This window comes from Lepidochelys olivacea (assembly GCF_965140295.1).
Source record: "Lepidochelys olivacea isolate rLepOli2 genome assembly, chromosome: 11".
NCBI classification, from domain to species: domain Eukaryota; kingdom Metazoa; phylum Chordata; order Testudines; family Cheloniidae; genus Lepidochelys; species Lepidochelys olivacea.
The window spans coordinates 39,722,268-39,744,605 of record NC_140421.1 but is presented as its reverse complement, the minus strand read 5'-3'; the positions used below and the strand labels follow the sequence as shown (position 1 = coordinate 39,744,605).

At 42.4% G+C, this 22,338-nt stretch overlaps 1 protein-coding gene across 1 annotated transcript in view; it reads right to left on the bottom strand.

Annotated features, from left to right (window-relative positions):
* The window catches only part of MYO3B (myosin IIIB), a 334,888-nt gene that overhangs the window by 161,838 nt on the left and 150,712 nt on the right, over positions 1 to 22,338 (bottom strand). The window contains exons 21-22 of the mRNA XM_084643361.1: positions 20,974 to 21,062; positions 18,997 to 19,126 (exon numbers count right to left, since the gene is read on the bottom strand). Of these exons, the coding sequence (XP_084499487.1) occupies positions 18,997 to 19,126; positions 20,974 to 21,062 (219 nt within the window). The remainder of the gene's footprint in view (positions 1 to 18,996; positions 19,127 to 20,973; positions 21,063 to 22,338) is intronic.

The following is a 22,338-nucleotide window of genomic DNA, read 5'->3' as shown; positions in this document are numbered from 1 at the left end:
AGTTGACTGTTAATTCTTACTGAATTGGGTCTCAAGGGTTACTCAAGTGAGTGTTTGTTCCTTTGTATCTCTGTACATCTGTATATTTTATGTCATGTTCCCAAAAATATCCATTTCTGATAGAATATAATATTAAGGGAAATTATTCTATTTTTAATCTACGCTTAATAAATGGAACAAATACCCAGCTCTTTTGCTATTTTTGACATTATCTTACTGAATCATTGCTATCCATTGCTGATGCTGTTCTCACAAGTCAAGTCAAAAGAAACAAGACTGTGTTAACTAACAGGAAAACAGACATGCTGGTTCAAAAGACCACTGACCTTTGCAGCTTGTTGTACGGTGAAAGAGTAGTGAAGGTGGTGGACCTTGTTAAAACAAAGTACAAAATCAGAGCTCAACAGCACCACCATCATACAAAACATTGAAATGAATATATGAACAAAATCTAACGCAGACTCAGAGGTAGTTTGCCATAAGACACTTTGGCTATTTGCTACAATAAACACAAGCTGGATGATTTAGAGACATTTGGATTTGTTAGCACATTCTTTGTAAAAGTACAGTACACCCACAAAATATTATGGATGCTTAAGTTGTCAGTATGTTGTATGTATTACTTGAACATCCCACATGCTTTATCTGCTGTACCGACTCATATGAAAGCTTAAGAATTATTAATTGCTCATTTGGATCTTGATCCTTTGAGCTGCTGAGAGCCTCCTGTGAGGTGATGAGCACCCTCAATTCCATTTGACGTCAGAGCACTCAGTGTCTGGCAGGGTTAGCTTCTAATAAATTCACTTTTAAAATAATCAGTGTACATGTTTTGTAAACATTTGACTATTAAAATGACAGTATATACCACACAATGGGATCCATATTCTAATAGTTAACATTAAAACCAATAATATCTTCTACATAACACATCTTTGCTACCTCTAAGTTAATTTATATTTTAATTAAATCAGTATGAAATGAAATATTAAGATTAATTATTGTGTATCTATGTTAAATGACATTTTTTAAACAGGTAAGAAGTTAGGTTAGAAGTAAGGCTGGCTGGATAACACAACCACCATTCCATTTTGTGAACATTTTTGAGGTTTCCACATTTATTTTCATTCCACAAGAGAAAGAAAACGAAGACCTTTTGACTCTTGGTATGAAAAGAAAAAAAAAAGTGAGTGAAAGAGCCCCTAGAACAGCCAAAAGCCCAATGGTTAGGGCACTCACCCCGTATATGGGAGACCCAAGTTCAAGTCCCTGTTCTTCCCAATTTGGAGCAGGGACTTTACTGTGTGGCACTCCCACATCTCTGGCAAATGCCCTAGTGACCAGTCTATTGGCTATTCTGGGGTGGGTCGGTGTCGGTCTCACTCTCTCTCTCTCTCCTGCACCCAAGAAACCTTCCCAATAAAGTCTTTATTGAAACTTTATTCATGGAAACATATTGGTTTAGACAAAACAGCATTCTTCAACAGGAAACATTTTCATCAAAAATGTTTCGACCAGCTCTAGTAGTTGGAAATATTAAAAGAGAAAGGATCATCTTCCCTACGCTATTAAGAAGGCAGAGAACAAAACAAAGTTCCTCCCAAGTTTTGCTTATTAGGAATGGCCTTTTATGAATTGACACAATTAAACCATCAATATCTATTTCTTAAAATGACTCAGTCCTATCTATTAGGGTCCAAGTCTTCAGACACTCACAGCCAGATTCTGCCATCTTTATCCAGGAGTAATTTATTCTGCAAGTACTCACATTGAAGTCAATTGACTTCTCGTGGAGTAAGATACTACTTAATGAGAGCAAGGCTAGCAGGATCTGGCCTAGAGTAACAATTGTAGCGCTTACTGCCATGAGTAATCCCAGAAATTCAAGTCACTCTTGATTGTAATGGAATTATTGACAATAGTGACAATAATATCTGGTATTGTGTGTTAGCATGATTGGACCCTTACTTGTGATTTTGATAGAAGGTTCTGTCCCTAGGTGAGCTCCATTTTTATGGCTATCCCAGATAGCCTATATGGGTGGCATGCTCTGGATCCTACTTTTATTGAATCTCATTATGAGCATCTGTATATTTCCATTGCCTTGTGACACAAATCCTGGGATCTGAGGAAAAGCCTCAGACAGAGGAAGCGTGGAACTGTATGTATACTGTGTAACTGGGAACCTAAATAAAATGTAATCAAACACCCAACTCTAAAGCTCAGTTAAGCTCCATTTAATTTAGTTTACTGATGTCCCACATCTGCAACCCAGTAAAGTTCACAATTGTTACTGTGCACAGCTGTGGTTTAAAGCCTCTCTTTGCACACAATACACTGGCAGCAAAGCAAAAACAATTAATTTTTATATGCTTTTAACATATGGATCAGACAGTCAGAAGTAGGAAAGCCTCTTGTGTTCTAAAAAGAAAATATATAGCTTCTATTAACTTGACCCAAATTCTTAGAAAATGTAAGTTCTGATTCATCTTTAAGTAGAGAGATTATAATTATAATGGCTTTGTTTCGGATTCATTTGATTTAAAGTGCCTGCAGTTATCTTTTAATAGGGAAAATATATGACACAAAAGTCCCATTATAAATAGATTTTATTATGAGATAAATTAATAAATTGTAAAATGTTTGGAGTCTTTTGTTCTGTTGTGATCTGTGGAATTAAAAGGAAAAAAAAAAAACAACCTTTAAGCCTAAATGGAAACACATTTCATTTCAGTGAATAAACACGATGTACACTAAGCCAAGGACCCAATTCTGCAAACACTTATCACCAGGCAGAGTGCTTGTACTCAATGGGATTACACAGTAATAAGCACTACAGGTAAAATCCTGACTCCACTGCTGTCAATGGCAAAACTCCCATTGACTTCAATGGATCCAGGATTTCACTCTGTGTATTGAAGTGAAAGGATTGAAGGATTGGAATCCAAAAGAATCTAGTTATTTTTCACTATTTCTGATTGTTCAGTAGGTATCATTTGCTGTCAAAAATATAGATAATTTATACGGAGACACTGTATATTAAATTGGAAAATTGCCAAGTTAAATTGATAACTACAAATCATTTAAAAAAAAAGTCAGTCCAGCCCCCATTGAATTCAATGTGGCCAATATTTCACCTGGTATATTTAATGAAAAACAATACTCTTTAAAAAATAAAACCCTATTACTCCATCTTTACACACTACATAGGAACCAAAAAAGGTTCAAACACAAACATTTCCTCCCCTCCTTCCCAGGTCACTATTAATGCTAAAAAGGTTGCTCGTGCTTTTTTTAAAAAGCGTGTATGATTTGTTGTTAGGGGACTGTCACCAGATTTCTGCTAGTTGATTATGGCTGAGAAAGCAAACAGAAGACCCAAACTGCAGAGAACTGGATGTAGGCCTCTTCAGAATCAGCCGTGGGACTATTAGCTGAACCTTTGCCATCCAGCAGAGGCAATTGTCCCCTAACAACTCATTCTACAGTATAGAGCTTATAAAAAGAGATAATACATTATCTTGAAGATAAACAACAGTGGGAGCTATGGAGAATCATGGATGATGGCACAGTGGCAACAGACCAATGGGTGTCCCTCAGGAAAAAGAAGTTTCTTCTGAGACCGTTCCATGATTTTAGAAAGTTGGATGCCATGGATGTTGGAATCACATATTAAATCAGGTGTTGTGACGCTAGACCATGCACAGTGAATCCTCAATTCAAGACCAAAAGAGTTGGGGCACTCATGAGCATTGAACACAACAGGAAAACAAAATTATGCAAGTGTGGACCAAGAAACAAATACCATTAGGGAAGCAGAAAATGAGTTCCCTCTTCTTCTGGGCTCATAAAACAGTTATCATAGGATACCATGGGAAGAGTCTCCAGTATGCCATTATCTGTGTGCCACCCTGTTACTTTTAAATGATTCAAGGAAGACACTCAGAGATGGTCCTTCCATGAATAAGGATGAAGAAATATTTAAAAGATTTCCCTTGCCATAATGTAATCCAGACAAGTGCACAAAATGGCAGGCAAGTGACTAATACACATTTTTTCTTTAGGGGAGCAGGATTGCTCAGGAACCTTTAACAATTAATGTTGGAAAATGGTCTCGGTAAGACTGTGCTGTGGACAGCAAACTTTGCTTTCCCATCACAGTAATTATTTCTTCCCTGTCAACACCTGAAACTCTTGGAAAATCAAAATATTGCTTTGTTAGTTGTTATGACTGGTTTTCCTAGAAGGGATCTGACATTAACTTCCAAAACACCAAAAAAGCAGCTCAGTTCAAATTTTCAGCCATTTCTCACACAAAAACTGTCTCCAACTGGTGTGCAGAACCTGAGAGTCTAACACCATCCAAAACACAGGGTGTACACAGCAGCTGAGAGTATGCCTCCCAGTGCAGGTAGACAGCCACAGGCTAGGTCTGCTGGAGCTACTGTGCTAAAAATAGCAATGTGGCTGCAGAGGCACAGACAGGGGATCATGCTAGCCACCCAAGTATAATCCTGCCTGACCCACTGAATACATACTCAGGTGGCTAGCCTAAGCTTCTACCCTTGCCACCATGGCCGTGCTGCTAATTTTTAGCCCACAAGTTCAAGAGCTGTGTCAGTCTACCCACCTGGGAACCACATGTACCAGCTGCAGTGTAGACATACCCTATGTTAGAACATTTATTTGAGCCATCCCATTGTGATGAACTGGCGCTATATCTGTACAACTTATGAATTCTGATTGATACTGTGAAGTCGTATTATGAAAATCTGCTCTGTCATGAGTGCCTATATGTATGTAGCTCCATCACTGCTGACAAGTCAGCACTTGTCACACCAGACAGAGATACAATGGAGCAGTCTTAAACTAAAGACCCTATTCAAGCACAAACACCTAAACAGTGGGTGAGATGCATCCTTAGAAAACCATTTTTAGCTTAACTCCTCTGAAGGGAAGCAGAAGGCAGGAGCATTGGAAAGTTATCCAAAAGACAGAACAAAGGAAGCCAGGTGGGTTTAAATAGAGAGCCACACGGGAACAAGGGGGCAATAAAAGAAGTGAAAGCATGGGGCAGGACATAGCAAAGTCCCTGTGCTGCCAGTCCTCGTGATTTTGTCATGAGTCTCATGATAATTATTGTTTTCCTTAAAGCCCCAGCTCCTGGAGTCAAGTGCATGTGTGATGATTTCAGCCTTCATTCTTAAAGAAAAAGTAAGCTTCTAGTCCTTGTGGCTGTGGAGAAAGTTTAAAAATGTGACCCCAGTGCACTCTAAAGACTCAAAAAGCAAAAGGCAAATAAAAAGAACACCAAATCTATTATTTTACATAATCTCGTTATTTTAAAGCAAATCTCAGATTTTTGGTGAACCTGACTCATGATTTTTGAACATTCAGGGTTGGCAATACTGAGTCACAGAAGCTGGGAAGGGGCTCCATGAGGGAGAGAGATCACCTAGCATGCAACAGACTGCATGAGGAGGAGACACTCTTCTTGCCTTCCTAGACCAGATGGTTCCCCAAGGACTCACAAGGGAACTGTGAGACAGAAATTGAGAGATATTGCTGTTTCAGATGTTTATTGTTTTGTATCGTGTGTACATGGTTAAGTATAAAAGAGCACAAAGGTGTTAGATTGTGGAAAGGGTGTGTGTTGACTACTTCACAACTACTGTGTGCCTCTGCGAGTTAAACTGTAACCAGAAGCTTCATACTTTTTGGGTGGAGTTCTGGGAGACAAATGTGTTTAAGTAACTGGGGTATCTCAGGGGTCAGTGCTGGTCCTGAGGCATACTGCAGGTAGGCTGAGGTGCTCCATTTTGGAGAAGGGATAGCAAACTGAGAGCCAGTGCCCAGGAAATGTGCTAGAGAGGCCAAGAGAGAAACCACTGCTGCAGCTTTAGAAACTTGAAGCACCCTAGGGTTTCATAGCACAAAGGCTTGGATTCCCCTGGTGATGCTTCCTGGGGCACCCAGGGCTGTGAGTCACTTTGTTACTACACGAGGGAGTCTTGCCTGTGTTAGCTGGATGTCATCTCCCTAACACAACCAGCCCGTCAGCCACTCAAGCACTCTCCTCTGGGCTACACCAGTCCTGTCTTTGCCTTGTAGGTTGACCCCAACTGCCAAGTCCCTTCAAAACGTCCTCCTGTGGTATCCATACTTTGATCACTGGATACTCACAGAAATCCCAGATGGAACAGACTACCACAGTTTACCAGTTTTGGCTTAGACCAATGCTCCTGTAGTATGCACAGCACTTGAGTTACATTATACAATAAAAGGACATTTACTTAAAAAGAATAGAGATTTGAATAAAAAACAGTGTGAGAGACCGGAACAAATAGTTACATATGAAACAAGATCATATCACACATTCTAAAGCCTCAACTTAACTAAATAACTAGTTATCCTTATGTCTAAAGAAGCTTATCTCACCCAAATTCTCTTCAGCATTTTCAGCCAAGGCATGAAGCAAACTCGCTGTCCATTTATTTCCTAGGTACAGGATACCATCATGCCAGGGTGCCTCTTTGCACCCCCAAATCTACCAGAACAGACTATCGATTTTCACCTCAAGACAGGCCTGCCCTTCTGTTTACCTCTTCCTTTAATTTGCTTCTCAAGTCTCCATCAGCTCTTCATTAGCATTTGTCTTAGAATGCTAATACACACTGTTGCACCCTTAGGATAAGTGTCTCCCATCCCGTCTGGGAGGAGTTTTGTTTCAAGAAACACTACCTATGAGTGACCTGTTTTTAACTACAGACCTAGAAAACATAATTTGTAGGATATATACATAACTCCTCATATATATTTTCCATACGTACATTTTGCAATGATTATGATGACTAGTATGAGACAGGCTTTCAATAATGACATCACATGACTTTTTTGGCGAATCCAGGGGATCCCTGTACCCCTATATACTGCTGTGCCCCCTGCCTATTGGTATCCAGAGGTTCTTGGGTCACACTGCTCACAGCAGTCCTAGTGGATGGCCACGAAGGGGCACTCATTAGGATCTAAAACACCCATTTATAGCTTGTTACTAAGCCACTCTGGTGGGTAGTGGTGATGGTGGTGGGTAGCCGGGTTTAGCATAGAGCATGTCCACACTGGGGAAATTTTCTAAGTGATATTAAAATTAGTTCAACAAAAGCAATTTATCAATCAGTTAGAGCTGTAGCGTAGACATAGTTTTAGGCAGTTCAAAGTGGCCTGAGCTGGTTTTACTGAACTAGAATGGTTTCAGAGTAGCAGCCGTGTTAGTCTGTATCCCCAAAAAGAAAAGGAGGACTAAGGTGCCACAAGTCCTCCTTTTCTGTTTGAACTAGAATTGGTTAGGCCGCCTAAAACCAAGTCTATAGTATAGGCTTAATGGCTTTTAATATAGATTTAGGTGAGCTAATTTAAAAATTTAAGATTCTCCAGTTTAAACAAGCCTAGTACATTTAAAAGGAACTTTTGCTTGTTAAACAATAGGGAAGGCAATATGGCAATAATTTTCCATATTACTTACTCAAGTGCCTTAAAAACATTGGTTGTAAGCTCAGCGCAGGCAGATTTTCCTTCCTTCTATTCCTGACACAATTGTTTTTAGTGCAGTTTGGTGATAGAACATTTTAGAGATGTGTCGGGCTACAGCACCTGGCCTGATCAGTGGGGATCATGGGATTCTATTAGGATTTCTGAGGCAAGCTCAGGTGATATTTAACATTACTGTATTTCCACAGCAGTAAAAACAAGTAACACATTGTAGCTGGCACCAGAGGCTTAGTGCATAAGTTCATGGGCTGTTGACAATCCCATAACCATGCAAGCAACCCTTCTTTTGTTCAACTATCGATCTCACCTAAAAACTAAACCTTTAAAGGACAGTTATAGCCACCTTCCCTCAGAAGTTGAGGGTTTTTTAAATGTATTTTATCTATCTAGGGCACTAAAATGGCCCCGTTACCATAGTATCTGCGTGCTTCACAATCCAGTGAGGTAGAAAAGTTCTCTTATCTCCATTTTGGGGGCAACCCAAGGAGCAGAGACACTAAGTGATTTGCCCAGGCTCACACAGGAAGTCTGTGGCTGAGCAGGGACTTTAACCCATGTCTCCTCAGGGCTAACCACTGGACCATCCTTCCTCTGACCTCTTCCTGGTTTGAGGCAGGAGCAGAGAGAGTTACTCTGATGGTATAAGTATCAGACTCATCAGCTACTATAGGGAAATGCCAGGTATAATCCTCACCAAGTTGCCCCTCCTTGTGAGACCACAGATCCACACCCTCACAGCACGAGTTCAAGCCAGGAGGGCGTATGCAAGCCCTTTGGGGCAACTTGCTCTGAGGGGAAGGCAACACCACCAGGTAGGTTTGCAGGATATTTACTATAGATATCATAAAGCAAAATCCATTCTCTAAGAGATTATGACAGAATCTGCTCAAACATCAAGGAGACATCAGTATCAGCTTCTATAAGTGAAGTTACTAGGGTTACTTCTACAACTGCTGCTTGAGCCTTTTATAAGGCCACCTTCAATTAAACTCAGTATAATGTATAGTTCTCGGGTTACTCTCTTTCCCAGATTATTTAATCCTTTTGTCTCTGACACTGTGACTCACGATACCAATCCCCCAAAATCTGTGAAACTAAATGTAACCCTTCTGCCCGTCAGAGTTGGCAGCAACAAGGGCCGGGTTCAATATCTAGGGGTTCCATTCCAATAACACAATGCAAACCGGCTCGAGCCCCCACCCAGTGACCTGGGACAAATATATACCACCCCCGCTGGGCGCCTCCAAGAGGCAATACTTCCCCTCTCGCAAGCACATAGTCTGAGTGTAGCAAAAGTCTTTTAATAACAGAGTGTTAGCCGACGGCCAAGGATGTTTGGTGAGGTGCCAGCTATGCCCGTTTATACCATCCGTGACTTTAACCGCTAGGACGCACTGTCCCTTCGCGGCGGGCAGCCCGGGCTAGGCTGACGGATGCCCCAAGGTCCTAACCACCCGTGACTTTAACTGCTAGAGCTCAGAGCTCCTTCGCAGCGGGCAGTCAATACTGACTGACAGGTGCCCCAATGGCAGCACTAAGAGCCTCTCCACACCCGTGACTTTAACTGCTAGAGCTCAGAGCTCCTTCGCAGCGGGCAGCCAGGATTGACTGACAGGTGCCCCAAGAGTTTGCCCCGTGGAGGCGGCACAACTCAACGCTAGGCTCTTAGTACTCTCACCTAATGGCCAGGCTTTAGAGCCAAAACGGCTGAGGTTCTTTAATTGTGTTGGCTGCTTTACAGTAAACCAGAGAAAACAAGTCAGGCTTATGCATAAATGGTTACCAAAATTTATTAAGCTAGATTCTAATCATGTGGTTACAAAATTGCTAGTGCCTACTTATTTAAATGTAGAGATGTTACACACACAAACAAGTTACAAAACTGAAGCCACAATCCCAAAGAAAGAAAACAAAGTATAGAGCTCTATTTCAAAATATGTGTACACTAAAGATAGGAGATCAGGTGTGGGTGCTTCTTACCCTCCTTGCATCTCTCGATTCCAGCGGTGCCAAGCCAGGATCGGTCACTCAATTCCGCGGAAAGACGAATAAGGGACAAGGCGTAGGGACCCTCTTAGCTGCAGAAGCCTTGGGAGGCTGTCACTTATCTGACCAGCAGATAGATAGTGAAAGCACTCAAAAATCATGGTGCTGTAGGTCCCCTACTTATACCTCTGTACTGCTTTATTCTCTTTCTCCTTTCTTATGCCAAATTGAGGCTGGTCTGTCGGGGTGACGCCAGCTTTCACAAGAGTAGTTTACACTTGCAAAGGAGAGAAACAATAAGTTTCGACTACTGGACATTTCCTTTATCAGGGTAAATATTTTCCCACCTAGGATGTTGGTGTGTGTGCATCACGCTATTTAGTAGGGGCTAAGAGCCATGTCTGTCACAGGGCCTCTGCCTGCTGTGAGCTTAATCGTTGTATCTGTTCCCAGAGGCACATTGTAGCAGCACACCTGTGCTTTCACAGCTTCAAAGGCTGGGCTGGAATATATGTTAAGTGCCCTGTTCCTGCTTCCTCCTGTGTTTCCAGCAATGCTGGTCTGGGGGGGGGGGGGCGGCTGTCTGGCTACACAGAGAGAAACAATGTGGCATTATGTTGGGGAAACACCACCAACCGGATTCATAACACAACCCATGAGCAAAAACAACCCCACCCCAGGCAAATTGGGGCATGCCCTTTTCCCTTTGGTTCTTGAGTCCAGCAACCCCAAAAGTCCAATGCCCCAAAAGTCTCTGTCCCTGGTCAGGGCAGCCCCAGAGTTCAAAAGTTTATCGGCGGAGCTTTACCTCCCAACCTGGGTGGAAATGGGACGGGGGTAAGAGGCACCTTACGTGATCTGAAGCTGACCGCCCCATAGCGGCGCTCCGCTCCGCTCCGCTCCGCCAGCCGCCCCACAAAACTCCTTCGCGCAGCTGCACTCCGCTCCACCAGCCGCCCCACGAACTCCTTCGCTCAGCTGCGCTCTGCTCCGCCAGCCGCCCCACGAACTCCTTCGCTCAGCTGTCCTCCGCTCCGCCAGCCGCCCCACGAACTCCTTCGCTCAGCTGCGCTCCGCTCCGCCAGCCGCCCCACGAACTCCTTCGCTCAGCTGCGCTCCGCTCCGCCAGCCGCCCCACGAACTCCTTCACTCAGCTCCACGGCCCACAAGCAGCTCCTGCCATCCACACACTGCTCCGTGTCGAACTGCTTCACCAGCCATCCCGCAAACTGCTCCACAATATATCTTCAGGCTCCCCCACTACTTAACACAACACTCAGTGATTTCAGCTCTTAGGTGAATTCAGCTTATAGTAGGGGAGCCCCAGTGCTGGTGCACTGTCAGCCCAAAGTGAGCTCAGCAGCCTATAACTAGACTTCTAATGAAATCAAAATTAGCTCTGATATTCCACAGTGGAGAGAGGAGGAAGTGCAATCAGCATGTAAGGCCCTCACCAAGGGGCCCATGCCACCAAGTATTAATACTTGTCCCCAGCCTCTCTCCATTCACACAGTTTTGGAACCCATGACCCTTGCCTAGCGAGTGCTACTTAGATGATGGTGAATCCCTCCATCGTAACAAAAGGCCACGTACAGTTCCAAGCACAGTTCCCATAATCAGGGTAATAACAATTTATTCTTCCTGCCCCAATAACAGAGACACTGGGGATCCCACAGCAGCCAAAGTGACCATTTGGGCAGCTATGGTCTCATTCTAGGCGTGGTGGGTGTGCCTATGCAAATGAGATCGGCCCCTGAAGTTCTTTTCCACAACTTGCCACACCTCACCACCAGATGTCAGGGTGGAGCTCATCCTGACACTGCTTACATAAAGAGACCAAAATAGTTGCATTTGGCTAAAACAGGAACTTGCAAATTCAGCAAAATAGACGCATCTTGTTTCTTGCAAGTACACTATGCTTCTCTCTTTTAATTGGGGCACAATCAACACTCATTTCACATACACAATTCTCATCAGCAGGAACTCTGCCGATGGAAATAGTGTAGAACATGGAAGCAATTTGGAAAATTAGTGGATTAATATTTAGGTTCACTATGCAGAACATATTCATTTCTTTTTGAAGTTAAAGGTCACTAGAAAGTGAAACAGATTCTGCAAGGTTCTGAATGAACCTTACTTCCCATTGAAGTAACAAAATAGGAGGTCTGAACTCTGTAGAATCAGTCCTAGAATGTTCACTTTGAGTATGAATGTCAGTTAGTGAGATCTGTGAACTCTTTTAACGGCAAACTATACTACTACATACATGTTCTTAACATCCTGCTGTTCATTTCTGGCACTTTAAACTACACACACTGCTCCAATGAAACAGAACCATTCACTGAGAGAGGGTAAGAACATTTGATAAATTACAGAGATTCACATGATCCTAAATTAGGAAAATAATTTTGTCTTTTTAATATTTATTTTCTTGCTGATGCTCAGTTTTTGACACTTGAAAACTATATGTAAGGCATTTAGATAAATTTACTTCAAACAGAGAAGAGTTTGTCAGGGCGTGGAGGGAAGCAGTCATCTGGTTTCATTATTTTCATTCTTCGTGGCATTTAGAAAATGCATTTTGTAATAATCATCATGCTTATGTTATTTTCAAACTTCTGAGATAGCACCACCTAGTGGCCATTGCACAGATGGAAGAGGGCTCTTCGGGCAACAGCATGAACAGCAAAAATTCCAAAGCTAGTTGTGAACAGATGTAAGACAGTCCTGTTGCTTATCTTCAAACAAAGCATTGAAGACACTGGAAGAAAGGCTCATATAAAGCCAACACTGCCTTGGTACATTTTTTTAATGTAGCCTCCATTTAAATTTTATTAACATTTTGTGTCAGTAAATAAATAATCTACACAAACTGAAGAAAATGTTGTAAAGCCTTGGAATGTTAAATGCAATCCTGGAATCAGAGTTAGTATTTCGTTTTGGCTTGCTTTGCTAATGAAGTATATGTTTGGGGTTAGGGATGCATTCAAACACAAGCAGATGATCTTATGGGACATTTACATAATCTCTATTATTTTGTGTACAAGAGCTTCTTTGCAGAAAGTTAAGAGGAGACTGCCTTTAACTTCCTTCACAAAGCAGGGATGAGATATTAATAGCCACACTTATACCGTCTATTCTTTGCCAAACCTTTCATTTATCCTGCAGGCTGCCAAAGACAAACCTGGCAACAATCTGATTTCAGAACACAGGTCCCTACACCAGAAGTGGGGCCAATTATATTAGATGGCTGAAAAAAATAGACCACAAAGTGTCTGGTTTTTTTTAAGCTCACAAAGACTTGTAGCACCCTATGCAGGGGTACATGTTTAACCATTCCAAGCTACACGGACCCGGTGGAAAGTATTGCTGCTGCTATTTCAGAGAGAGGCAAGAATTTTGTAACGGAAGGCAGAAGTCACCTGATCCATTTAGAGAGTGACAACAGTAAAGAATTTAAGATACAAAAAATCGTGAAAGCAACTTGGTATAAAGTAACAGTGGTCTGCAACTCCTAATCGGCATGCCAGAGTACAGTTCCTCCTGTGTCTCACCCAAAGCACTCAGTTCAATACTGCTGCCGGAGAAAATATTTTTAAAAGCCAGAGAGACCAGTTTGTGTGAAAGGACCAGAGTTCAGGAGAAGCTTGTATGGTATAATTACCTTGCTCACAATCAAGTTCACTGCTAATAACTGACAGTTATTATAATAACTGGGACTGCAAAATTGGGACAAAGAACCTAAACTGTCATTTAAGAATAACAGGAAAAGCACAGAGTCATTGGATCAGAATGACAAAAACATTGACAAAAAGAAAAGGAGTACTTGTGGCACCTTAGAGACTAACCAATTTATTTGAGCATAAGCTTTCGTGAGCTACAGCTCACTTCATTGGATGCATACTGTGGAAACTGCAGAAGACATTATATACACAGAGACCATGAAACAATACCTCCTCCCACCCCACTCTCCTGCTGGTAATAGCTTATCTAATGTGATCACTCTCCTTACAATGTGTATGATAATCAAGTTGGGCCATTTCCAGCACAAATCCAGGTTTTCTCACCCTCCGCCCCCCCCCACACAAACTCACTCTCCTGCTGGTAATAGCCCATCCAAAGTGACCACTCTCTTTACAATGTGTATGACAATCAAGGTGGGCCATTTCCAGCATAAATCCAAGTTTAACCAGAACGTCGGGGGGAGGGGGTGTAGGAAAAAACAAGGGGAAATAGGCTATTTTGGAAATATTCCTTGAGTCAGAGACGTCGAAAATAGGATTCTAGGTCACCACAGAACTGTATCATGTACAGATACAGACAGACATCATCTTCCTTTCCAAATGCAAACAGATGGACATCGTACCAAAAGGACTGAAGGTAAAAAATCCATTACAATCTACATACCACACAGACTATGCTGACAGCTTGTGCCACATGCTCTCAAAGAAACTGCGGAATCAGCTGATCAACATCCTCTACAGCAAAGAGGGAAAGATTAAGAATGAGCTCTCAGAACTGGATACTCTCATAAAAAACCAACCTTCCACACAAACTTCCTCGTGGCTGGAATTTACTAAAACTAGACAAGCCATTTACAACGCACACTTTGCAAAATACCTCTGAACAACATACTAATCCACAGAGGCCTCCCTACCAACATTACGAAAAGAAGGATTCTAGGTGGACTCCTCCTGAAGGTCGAAACAGCAGACTGGACTTCTACATAGAATGCTTCCGCTGACGTGCACGGGCTGAAATGGTGGAAAAGCAGCATCACTTGCCCCATAACCTCAGCCGTGCAGAACACAATGCCATCCACAGCCTCAGAAACAACTCTGACATCATAATCAAAAAGGCTGACAAAGGAGGTGCTGTTGTCATCATCAATAGGTCGGAATATGAAAAAGAGGCTGCTCGGCAGGTCTCCAACACCACTTTCTACAAGCCATTACCCTATGATCCCACTGAGAGTTACCAAAAGCAACTACAGCATTTGCTCAAGAAACTTCCTGAAAAAGCACAAGATCAAATCCGCACAGACACATCCCTGGAACCCCGACCTGGGATATTCTATCTACTACCTAAGATCCATAAACCTGGAAATCCTGGGCGCCCCATCATCTCAGGCATTGACACCCTGACAGCAGGATTGTCTGGCTATGTAGACTCCCTCCTCAGGCTCTACGCTACCAGCACTCCCAGCTACCTTCGAGACACCACTGACTTCCTGAGGAAACTACAATCCATCGGTGATCTTCCTGATAATACCATCCTGGCCACTATGGATGTAGAAGCTCTCTACACCAACATTCCACACAAAGATGGACTACAAGCCGTCAAGAACACTATCCCCGATAATGTCACGGCTAACCTGGTGGCTGAACTTTGTGACTTTGTCCTTACCTATAACTATTTTACATTTGGGGACAATGTATACCTTCAGATCAGCGACACTGCTGTGGGTACCCGCATGGCCCCACAGTATGCCAACATTTTTATGGCTGATTTAGAACAACGCTTCCTCAGCTCTCGTCCCCTAATGCCCCTACTCTACTTGCGCTATATTGATGACATCTTCATCATCTGGACCCATGGAAGAGAAGCCCTTGAGGAATTCCACCATGATTTCAACAATTTTCATCCCACCATCAACCTCAGCCTGGTCCAGTTCACACAAGAGATCCACTTCCTGGACACTCCAGTGCTAATAAACAATGGTCACATAAACACCACCCTATACCGGAAACCTACTGACCGCTATTCCTACCTACATGCCTCCAGCTTTCACCCTGACCACACCACACAATCCATTGTCTACAGCCAAGCTCTGTGATACAACCGTATTTGCTCCAACCCCTCAGACAGAGACAAACACCTACAAGATCTCTATCAAGCATTCTTACAACTACAATGCCCACCTGCGGAAGTGAAGAAACAGATTGATAGAGCCAGAAGAGTTCCCAGAAGTCACCTACTACAGGACAGGCCTAACAAAGAAAATAACAGAACGCCACTAGCTGTCACCTTCAGCCCCCAACTAAAACCCCTCCAACGCATTATTAAGGATCTACAACCTATCCTGAAGGATGACCCAACACTCTCACAAATCTTGGGAGACAGGTCAGTCCTTGCCTACAGGCAGCCCCCCAACCTGAAGCAAATACTCACCAACAACCACATACCACACAACAGAACCACTAACCCAGGAACCTATCCTTGCAACAAAGCCCGTTGCCAACTGTGACCACATATCTATTCAGGGGACACCATCACAGGGCCTAATAACATCAGCCACACTATCAGAGGCTCGTTCACCTGCACATCCACCAATGTGATATATGCCATCATGTCCCAGCAATGCCCCTCTGCCATGTACATTGGTCAAACTGGACAGTCTCTACGTAAAAGAATAAATGGACACAAATCAGATGTCAAGAATTATAACATTCATAAACAAGTCGGAGAACACTTCAATCTCTCTGGTCACGCAATTGCAGACATGAAGGTCGCTATCTTAAAACAAAAAAAACTTCAAAAACAGACTCCAGCGAGAAACTGCTGAATTGGAATTCATTTGCAAATTGGATACTATTAATTTAGGCTTAAATAGAGACTGGGAGTGGCTAAGTCATTATGCAAGGTAGCCTATTTCCCCTTGTTTTTTCCTCCCCCCCCGCCCAGACGTTCTGGTTAAATTTGGATTTATGCTGGAAATGGCCCACCTTGATTATCATACACATTGTAAGGAGAGTGGTCAGTTTGGATGAGCTATTACCAGCAGGAGAGTGAGTTTGTGTGTGTATGGGGGTGGGGGGTGAGAAAACCTGGATTTGTGCTGGAAATGGCCCACCTTGATTATCATGCACATTGTAGGGAGAGTGGTCACTTTGGATAAGCTATTACCAGCAGGAGAGTGAGTTTGTGTGTGCGTGTGTTTTCGGGGGGGGGGGGGGGCGGGGGTGAGAAAACCTGGATTTGTGCTGGAAATGGCCCACCTTGATTTTCATACGCATTGTAAGGAGGATGGTCACTTTGGATAAGCTATTACCAGCAGGAGAGTGAGTTTGTGTGTGTGGTTTTTGGAAAAAAAGGGGGGGGGTGAGAAAACGTGGATTTGTGCTGGAAATGGCCCACCTTGATTATCATACACATTGTAAAGAGAGTGGTCACTTTGGATGGGCTATTACCAGCAGGAGAGTGAGTTTCGGGGGGGGGGGGTGGGGGGGTGGGGGGGAGGGCAGAGGGTGAGAAAACCTGGATTTGTGCTGGAAATGGCCCACCTTGATTATCATACACATTGTAAGAAGAGTGATCACTTTAGATAAGCTATTACCAGCAGGAGAGTGGGGTGGGAGGAGGTATTGTTTCATGGTCTCTGTGTATATAATGTCTTCTGCAGTTTCCACAGTATGCATCCGATGTAGTGAGCTGTAGCTCACGAAAGTTTATGCTCAAACAAATTGGTTAGTCTCTAAGGTGCCACAAGTACTCCTTTTCTTTTTGCGAATACAGACTAACACGGCTGTTACTCTAAAAACATTGACAAGGTAGCACAGTCTCAGACATCTGACTAGGTGCAAGGCTTCTTTTGCTTTGCCTCACCCTACCAGGATGAATGGAATAGGCTCTCTCATTAAGTCAACCAGGACCCAAAAATCAAAGCATGTAAAGGTAAAGGGGTTTTCACCCCCAACTGGGCACAGAGCTGACCCCAGTCTCATAAGATAGTCCTCACCCACATTTCACCAATTGCTAAGCTCACAGCAGCAAAAGGAGAAGCAGATCCTCCTTAACTACAACATCCCTTCACAAGCAGCCACTGAATAGTAAAAAGTAGTTCTTCCCTCTCCCTTCCAGCAAGGCTAAGATCATTGTCTCTATCTTGTTCAGCCCTAGTCCGCAAGGGACGAGAATCCCAAAGTCACATCCAAATGCAAAACCACAAGAAATAGGCTGACTCATAGTACTTATCAAAAACTCAGCTTAGGTTGTGCTGTGAGGGGCAGCCCTTGACCTTATCAACTTGTTGCTAACATTTCGCCCTAGGATCTCCTAAAAGGAGGAGAGAACTGACATTTTGAAAGAGCACAATAATCCTTGACCTAGTGAAGTTACAGCAAAGTGCCTGTGAAGATCAATCAGGTTACACAGTAAGGTCTCATAATACAAAAGATGAACGATTTTCTTACAGGAAAGTTCAGGTTCTGAGCTCCGCCTCCCACCTCCTAAAAGGAGAGAGAGAAGGTACCTTCTAAGGAATGGTTCATAGAAGCCCAAACCAAAGCCACACTCACAAAAATAGTCCTCAAGCTATACAGCCAACATAATAGGCATCTAGCCTATTCAGAATATAGTCAAATAGACTCAAAAATTGCTATCAACTACACTTGTGCAAACCCACTGAAGTTAATGCAGTTTCATGGCTTACAGAGTGGAATTCAGCCAAAAGCATTTAGAGTAATTTGAAATGACTTGTGCTGTACTCTATGTATTAGTTTTGACATTTTGTATCAGCAAGATACTGATTATTGCATGAACTGGATGGGTATACATCATCGTATTCTAGCCTGTAATTCTCTAACCACAAGTGAATTACCAAAGGTCTCCTTACTCCTGGAAAGAAATGTTATATCAGACCAAAAACCTTCAGGTGTCTACATCCTTTTCTAACGTGTTCTAAACGAGACTTTTCCTTTTATGTAGCAACTCCTGACAGTCTCTTAGCTTTGTATGTGTGTTGTAGTGTTGGTGTTTATGTAACGTCACATGCACACTCTACTGTAACGTTTGCAGACTCTTTTGGGCTGTGTGTGTGTTGCATTGTTGGTGTTTGTGTGGCAGAAGTGTCACATGCACATTCTGTTGGTATGTGGCAGCTATCTTTGAAGTCATTGAACTTCACCTTATTGTTATAAATTAGCAATAGACATAGGCACATATGTGTAAGTCAATGTCACCAAGTTTCAAATCATCTGAAATAATTAATTCTATCAGTTTAGTATATTTTTTATTCCATAACTAGTAAGATATTTTTAAAGTATTGTGAAGGTGTGTTTAAACAGAAAGGATGTTACTTGCAAAAACTATCTTTGCCTAAATTGGATATACATGGTTTACACAATGTAAAGCAAATTATGCAAGAAGCTAGAGACAGAGAAGTGTTGTCTAGTGGTCTGAGCACAAAACTAATACCAGGAAATTCCTGAGGCCTCATCCCTACTCTGACAATGAAGTCTGGTCTTGGCTATCATTTAAGCTCCCTGCATCTCTGAAGTGGGGATATTAATTAATGCCCATAAATTGCCTTGAAAATAGCAAGCATTAAGTATTTTACAACTCCAGATTACTTTCTGTAACCCTGATGGAAAACAATTCCAGGGTTCTGCGCAGCAGTAGTAGAAGGCTGCGGGGCATCTAGTCAAGAAATCTTAATATTAACAAAGCTATGCAGAGAAATACCTGTTTTGGTTAATGGACTAGAGAACAGCTGCTGAAGAAGTTTGTTCTCTGAAGTTCTCAGCACCACCACTGTATCAGCAGGAAGAGTGTCTCTGTTCTTCTCAAGGAAACCATAGGCATCATATAATACCTAGGTGTTGGAGACAGAATGAACAAACAGCTGAAATAGACTACCAGAACCCTGCCATTTACTTTAAACAGGCAAGTTGACCAAATAAGCTAGTTCAAACCTGACAAGCTGGTGAATTACTGCAGTGTCCTCGAAGTGTGAGCTGGCTTTAGGCAGCATCTGCATTCATAACGTGTCATTGGTATATCAAATTGGTTTAAGTGGCTTAGGCTGAGTCACACTGTATTACACTGTATCACATCAAACTACGACGTGCCCAATGCAACATAACACACTGCAGCACCACACTAGTCGCATAACTTGACAGGTTACATGTGAAAGAGGCAATGGTTTTCAGACAGAGCAGCCACTCTGCATTTACTGCATGTAGTCAATGTATGATTTGTAATTAAATCTTCTGGAGAAACAGGAGAAAATTTCATATCTAGCACACTGGCAAAATGGATACAAAATGTACTACCACTGTTACCAAATGGATATTTATTCATCTGGGATCCTCTCTTTAATTTGCACTGGCTTAGGGCACAGTATTTTTAACATTTTAATTCTGAAGGCTTTGAAAGGCAAAATTGCTCTGAATTGTTTTTCTCATTGTTATTAGTAATCAATGATCAAATCTTTGTATCAAAATTGGAATAGAGTTATTCTGCTTTAGATTTTATTTTTTAAAACTACAGTAATTTCCAGCATCCAGCTTTACTATAAATGGCCTCACTGCTGGAAAAACACAGGCACAGCACATGGGGCAGGTCTACACTACCGCAGGGACCGATGCTTTGAGATCGATCCACCGGCGGTCGATTTAGTGGGTCTATTAAAGACCCGCCAAATTGACTGCAGATCGCTCTCCAGTAGTTGGAGTTGTGTAGCGTACTTTGACTTACCACGGTAGTGTAGACATATGGTCTTGATGTTACACTAGAGCTGAATTTGGCCCTACTGTGGAGAATGACAGAAAGTCAGCACTGCCTCTAGGACTTTACATTTAGGTGGCAATGAATTTACTGGAGCTTTGTGGAACTTTACAGTTTTCCTTAACAATCCCAAAAGTTGGGCGAGGTTTACTGGAAGATTTGTAGAGGTTCTTGACCCTTGCATTGAGCCTAAGCTAGGTCTGCATGGAAACCATGCAAACCTAGGCTGCTTTGGTTGAGTTTTGTGTACATTTGGGAATTTAGACCTTAAATTCCAAACAAAACTCAGTGGACATGAAACCAACTAAAACCAAAACGGCTGAGTTCTGCAGAGTACTAGAATATACCTACAGTATGTAGGTGGGAATTCTTCCAGTCACTCCTCTGCCCTCTACAGGAGTTTAAAAAGAAAGCACTATTGCAGAGACAGTTTTAAACTGTTTTATTCATTGAACCTCCTTTCCTTTCCTGCTCTCTCTCTTCCACACAAACAATTACTACTGAGTATACGTGTTAATGGCTAGAGATATTATAACTGTGCAGGTTGTTCTGGGTCAAGGAGGGCCACCACTTCTAAGAAATGTCTCAGCTGGGGTGACCAGATGTCCCAAATTTATAGAGACAGTCCCAATATTAGGGCCTTTGTCTTATATAAGTGCCTGTTATCCCCATCCCTATTTTTCACAATTGCTAACTGGTAACCTAGTCTCAGCTGGGGTGGCATTTCATGCGTCAGGATGCCACCTCCAGAATTGGGTAAGGAGCATTTATAACATGGGCAATTTTGCATTGTAAATCATATCACAAATTCTAGGTTTCTTTAAAAACAATTAATCCATTAAAAAGAGAGAAATCTGCAAGCAATTTAAATGCCTCTGGATGGAATGGATAGTGACTATACCACTTATTACATTCAGACCATATGACCTTTACCTTCCCAGCATAGTGCTGAATGCCAAAACACAGCTCCACTCGTTTGGGCCTCCAAAAGTATTTGCATCTTAAATTATCTTCAAACTTATCTAGTCATTAAAAAAAGGTAAAGGTTAAAGGTGAACCACAGCAATTTAAACCACAACTCCCATAATTAGGGACAGCTTACAACCCAAAAAAATCAGAATTAGTACAAAATACTCTTATAAGTTATCACATTGTCCACCAATGATGTCAGCCTTTGTCAGCTTTTGCTACAAGCACCTGTGTTCTTTCTTCCAAGTTGCCACTTATAAATGAACAGCTTCCCCAAACTAGTCCTTCAAATCCCTCACGATTCACTTCTAATGGGATGCCTATCAGAAACTAACAAATGACAATGGCTTGGTAGGTAGAAGGCTAGAAGAAACTTCTCATATATATCCTATTTATTTATTCATTTGTTTATATCTTATCTTTTTAATAAATAACCAACTCAAAGCCCTCTAGCTATGTACATATCTGCCCTATGTGAATGCCCTTGTTCCTTCCCATAGTTGGTTATATCCACAAGAAAGAAAGGGCACAACACTCCAGCCAACAACTAGGTCCCCTCCAAGATTACACCTGTCACTTCTGTGGGAAAATCTGCAGGGCACGAACTGGGCTCCTCAGCCACCTAAAAACCCGCCAATGAACCCCCTTGGTGGACAACATCCTCGCATCAAGGGATAGCCAAAGAAGATGTCCACCTGCACTTTGATTTAAATACATGCTAAAGCCTTTAGGCATCTTTTATCCTGCATTTGAACTTCTTCAGAAAAACAGGCTTATGTCCAAAGGGGCCTTCTGGGATATGTCTACACAGCAATTAAACACCTGTAGCTGGCCTGGGTCAGCTGCTCGGGCTTGGGCTACAGGGATGTAAAACTGCAGTGCAAAACATTGGGGCTTGGGCTGGAGCCTAGGCTCTGGGACCCATCCCACTCATGGGCTCCCAGACCTTGGGCTCCAGCCTGAGCGTCTACAGTGCAATTTTACAGCTGCGCAGCCCAAGCCCTGGTTATTGAGAAATACAGACACTCTATGAGGTACATGCCCACAATACACTGAGCTAAGGGAAAGAGAGACAGCTTATAGAGCTGAGTGAGAACAAGGCCTTTTCTGCCCTTTGAGATAATCCTGTGATATTTTGTACTGAAACTAGTGCCTGTATAGTGAAACTTCCCATTGCATTTGTTTATCTTAGTCAGCAGTTATGGGCTTGATACAGGAATCACATGGAGAAATTCTCTGGCCTAAGTTATGCCGGAGATCAGACTAGATGATCAGAATGGTCCTGTCTGGCTTAAAATCTGTGAATCTTAAATTTCATGATTTTTTCCT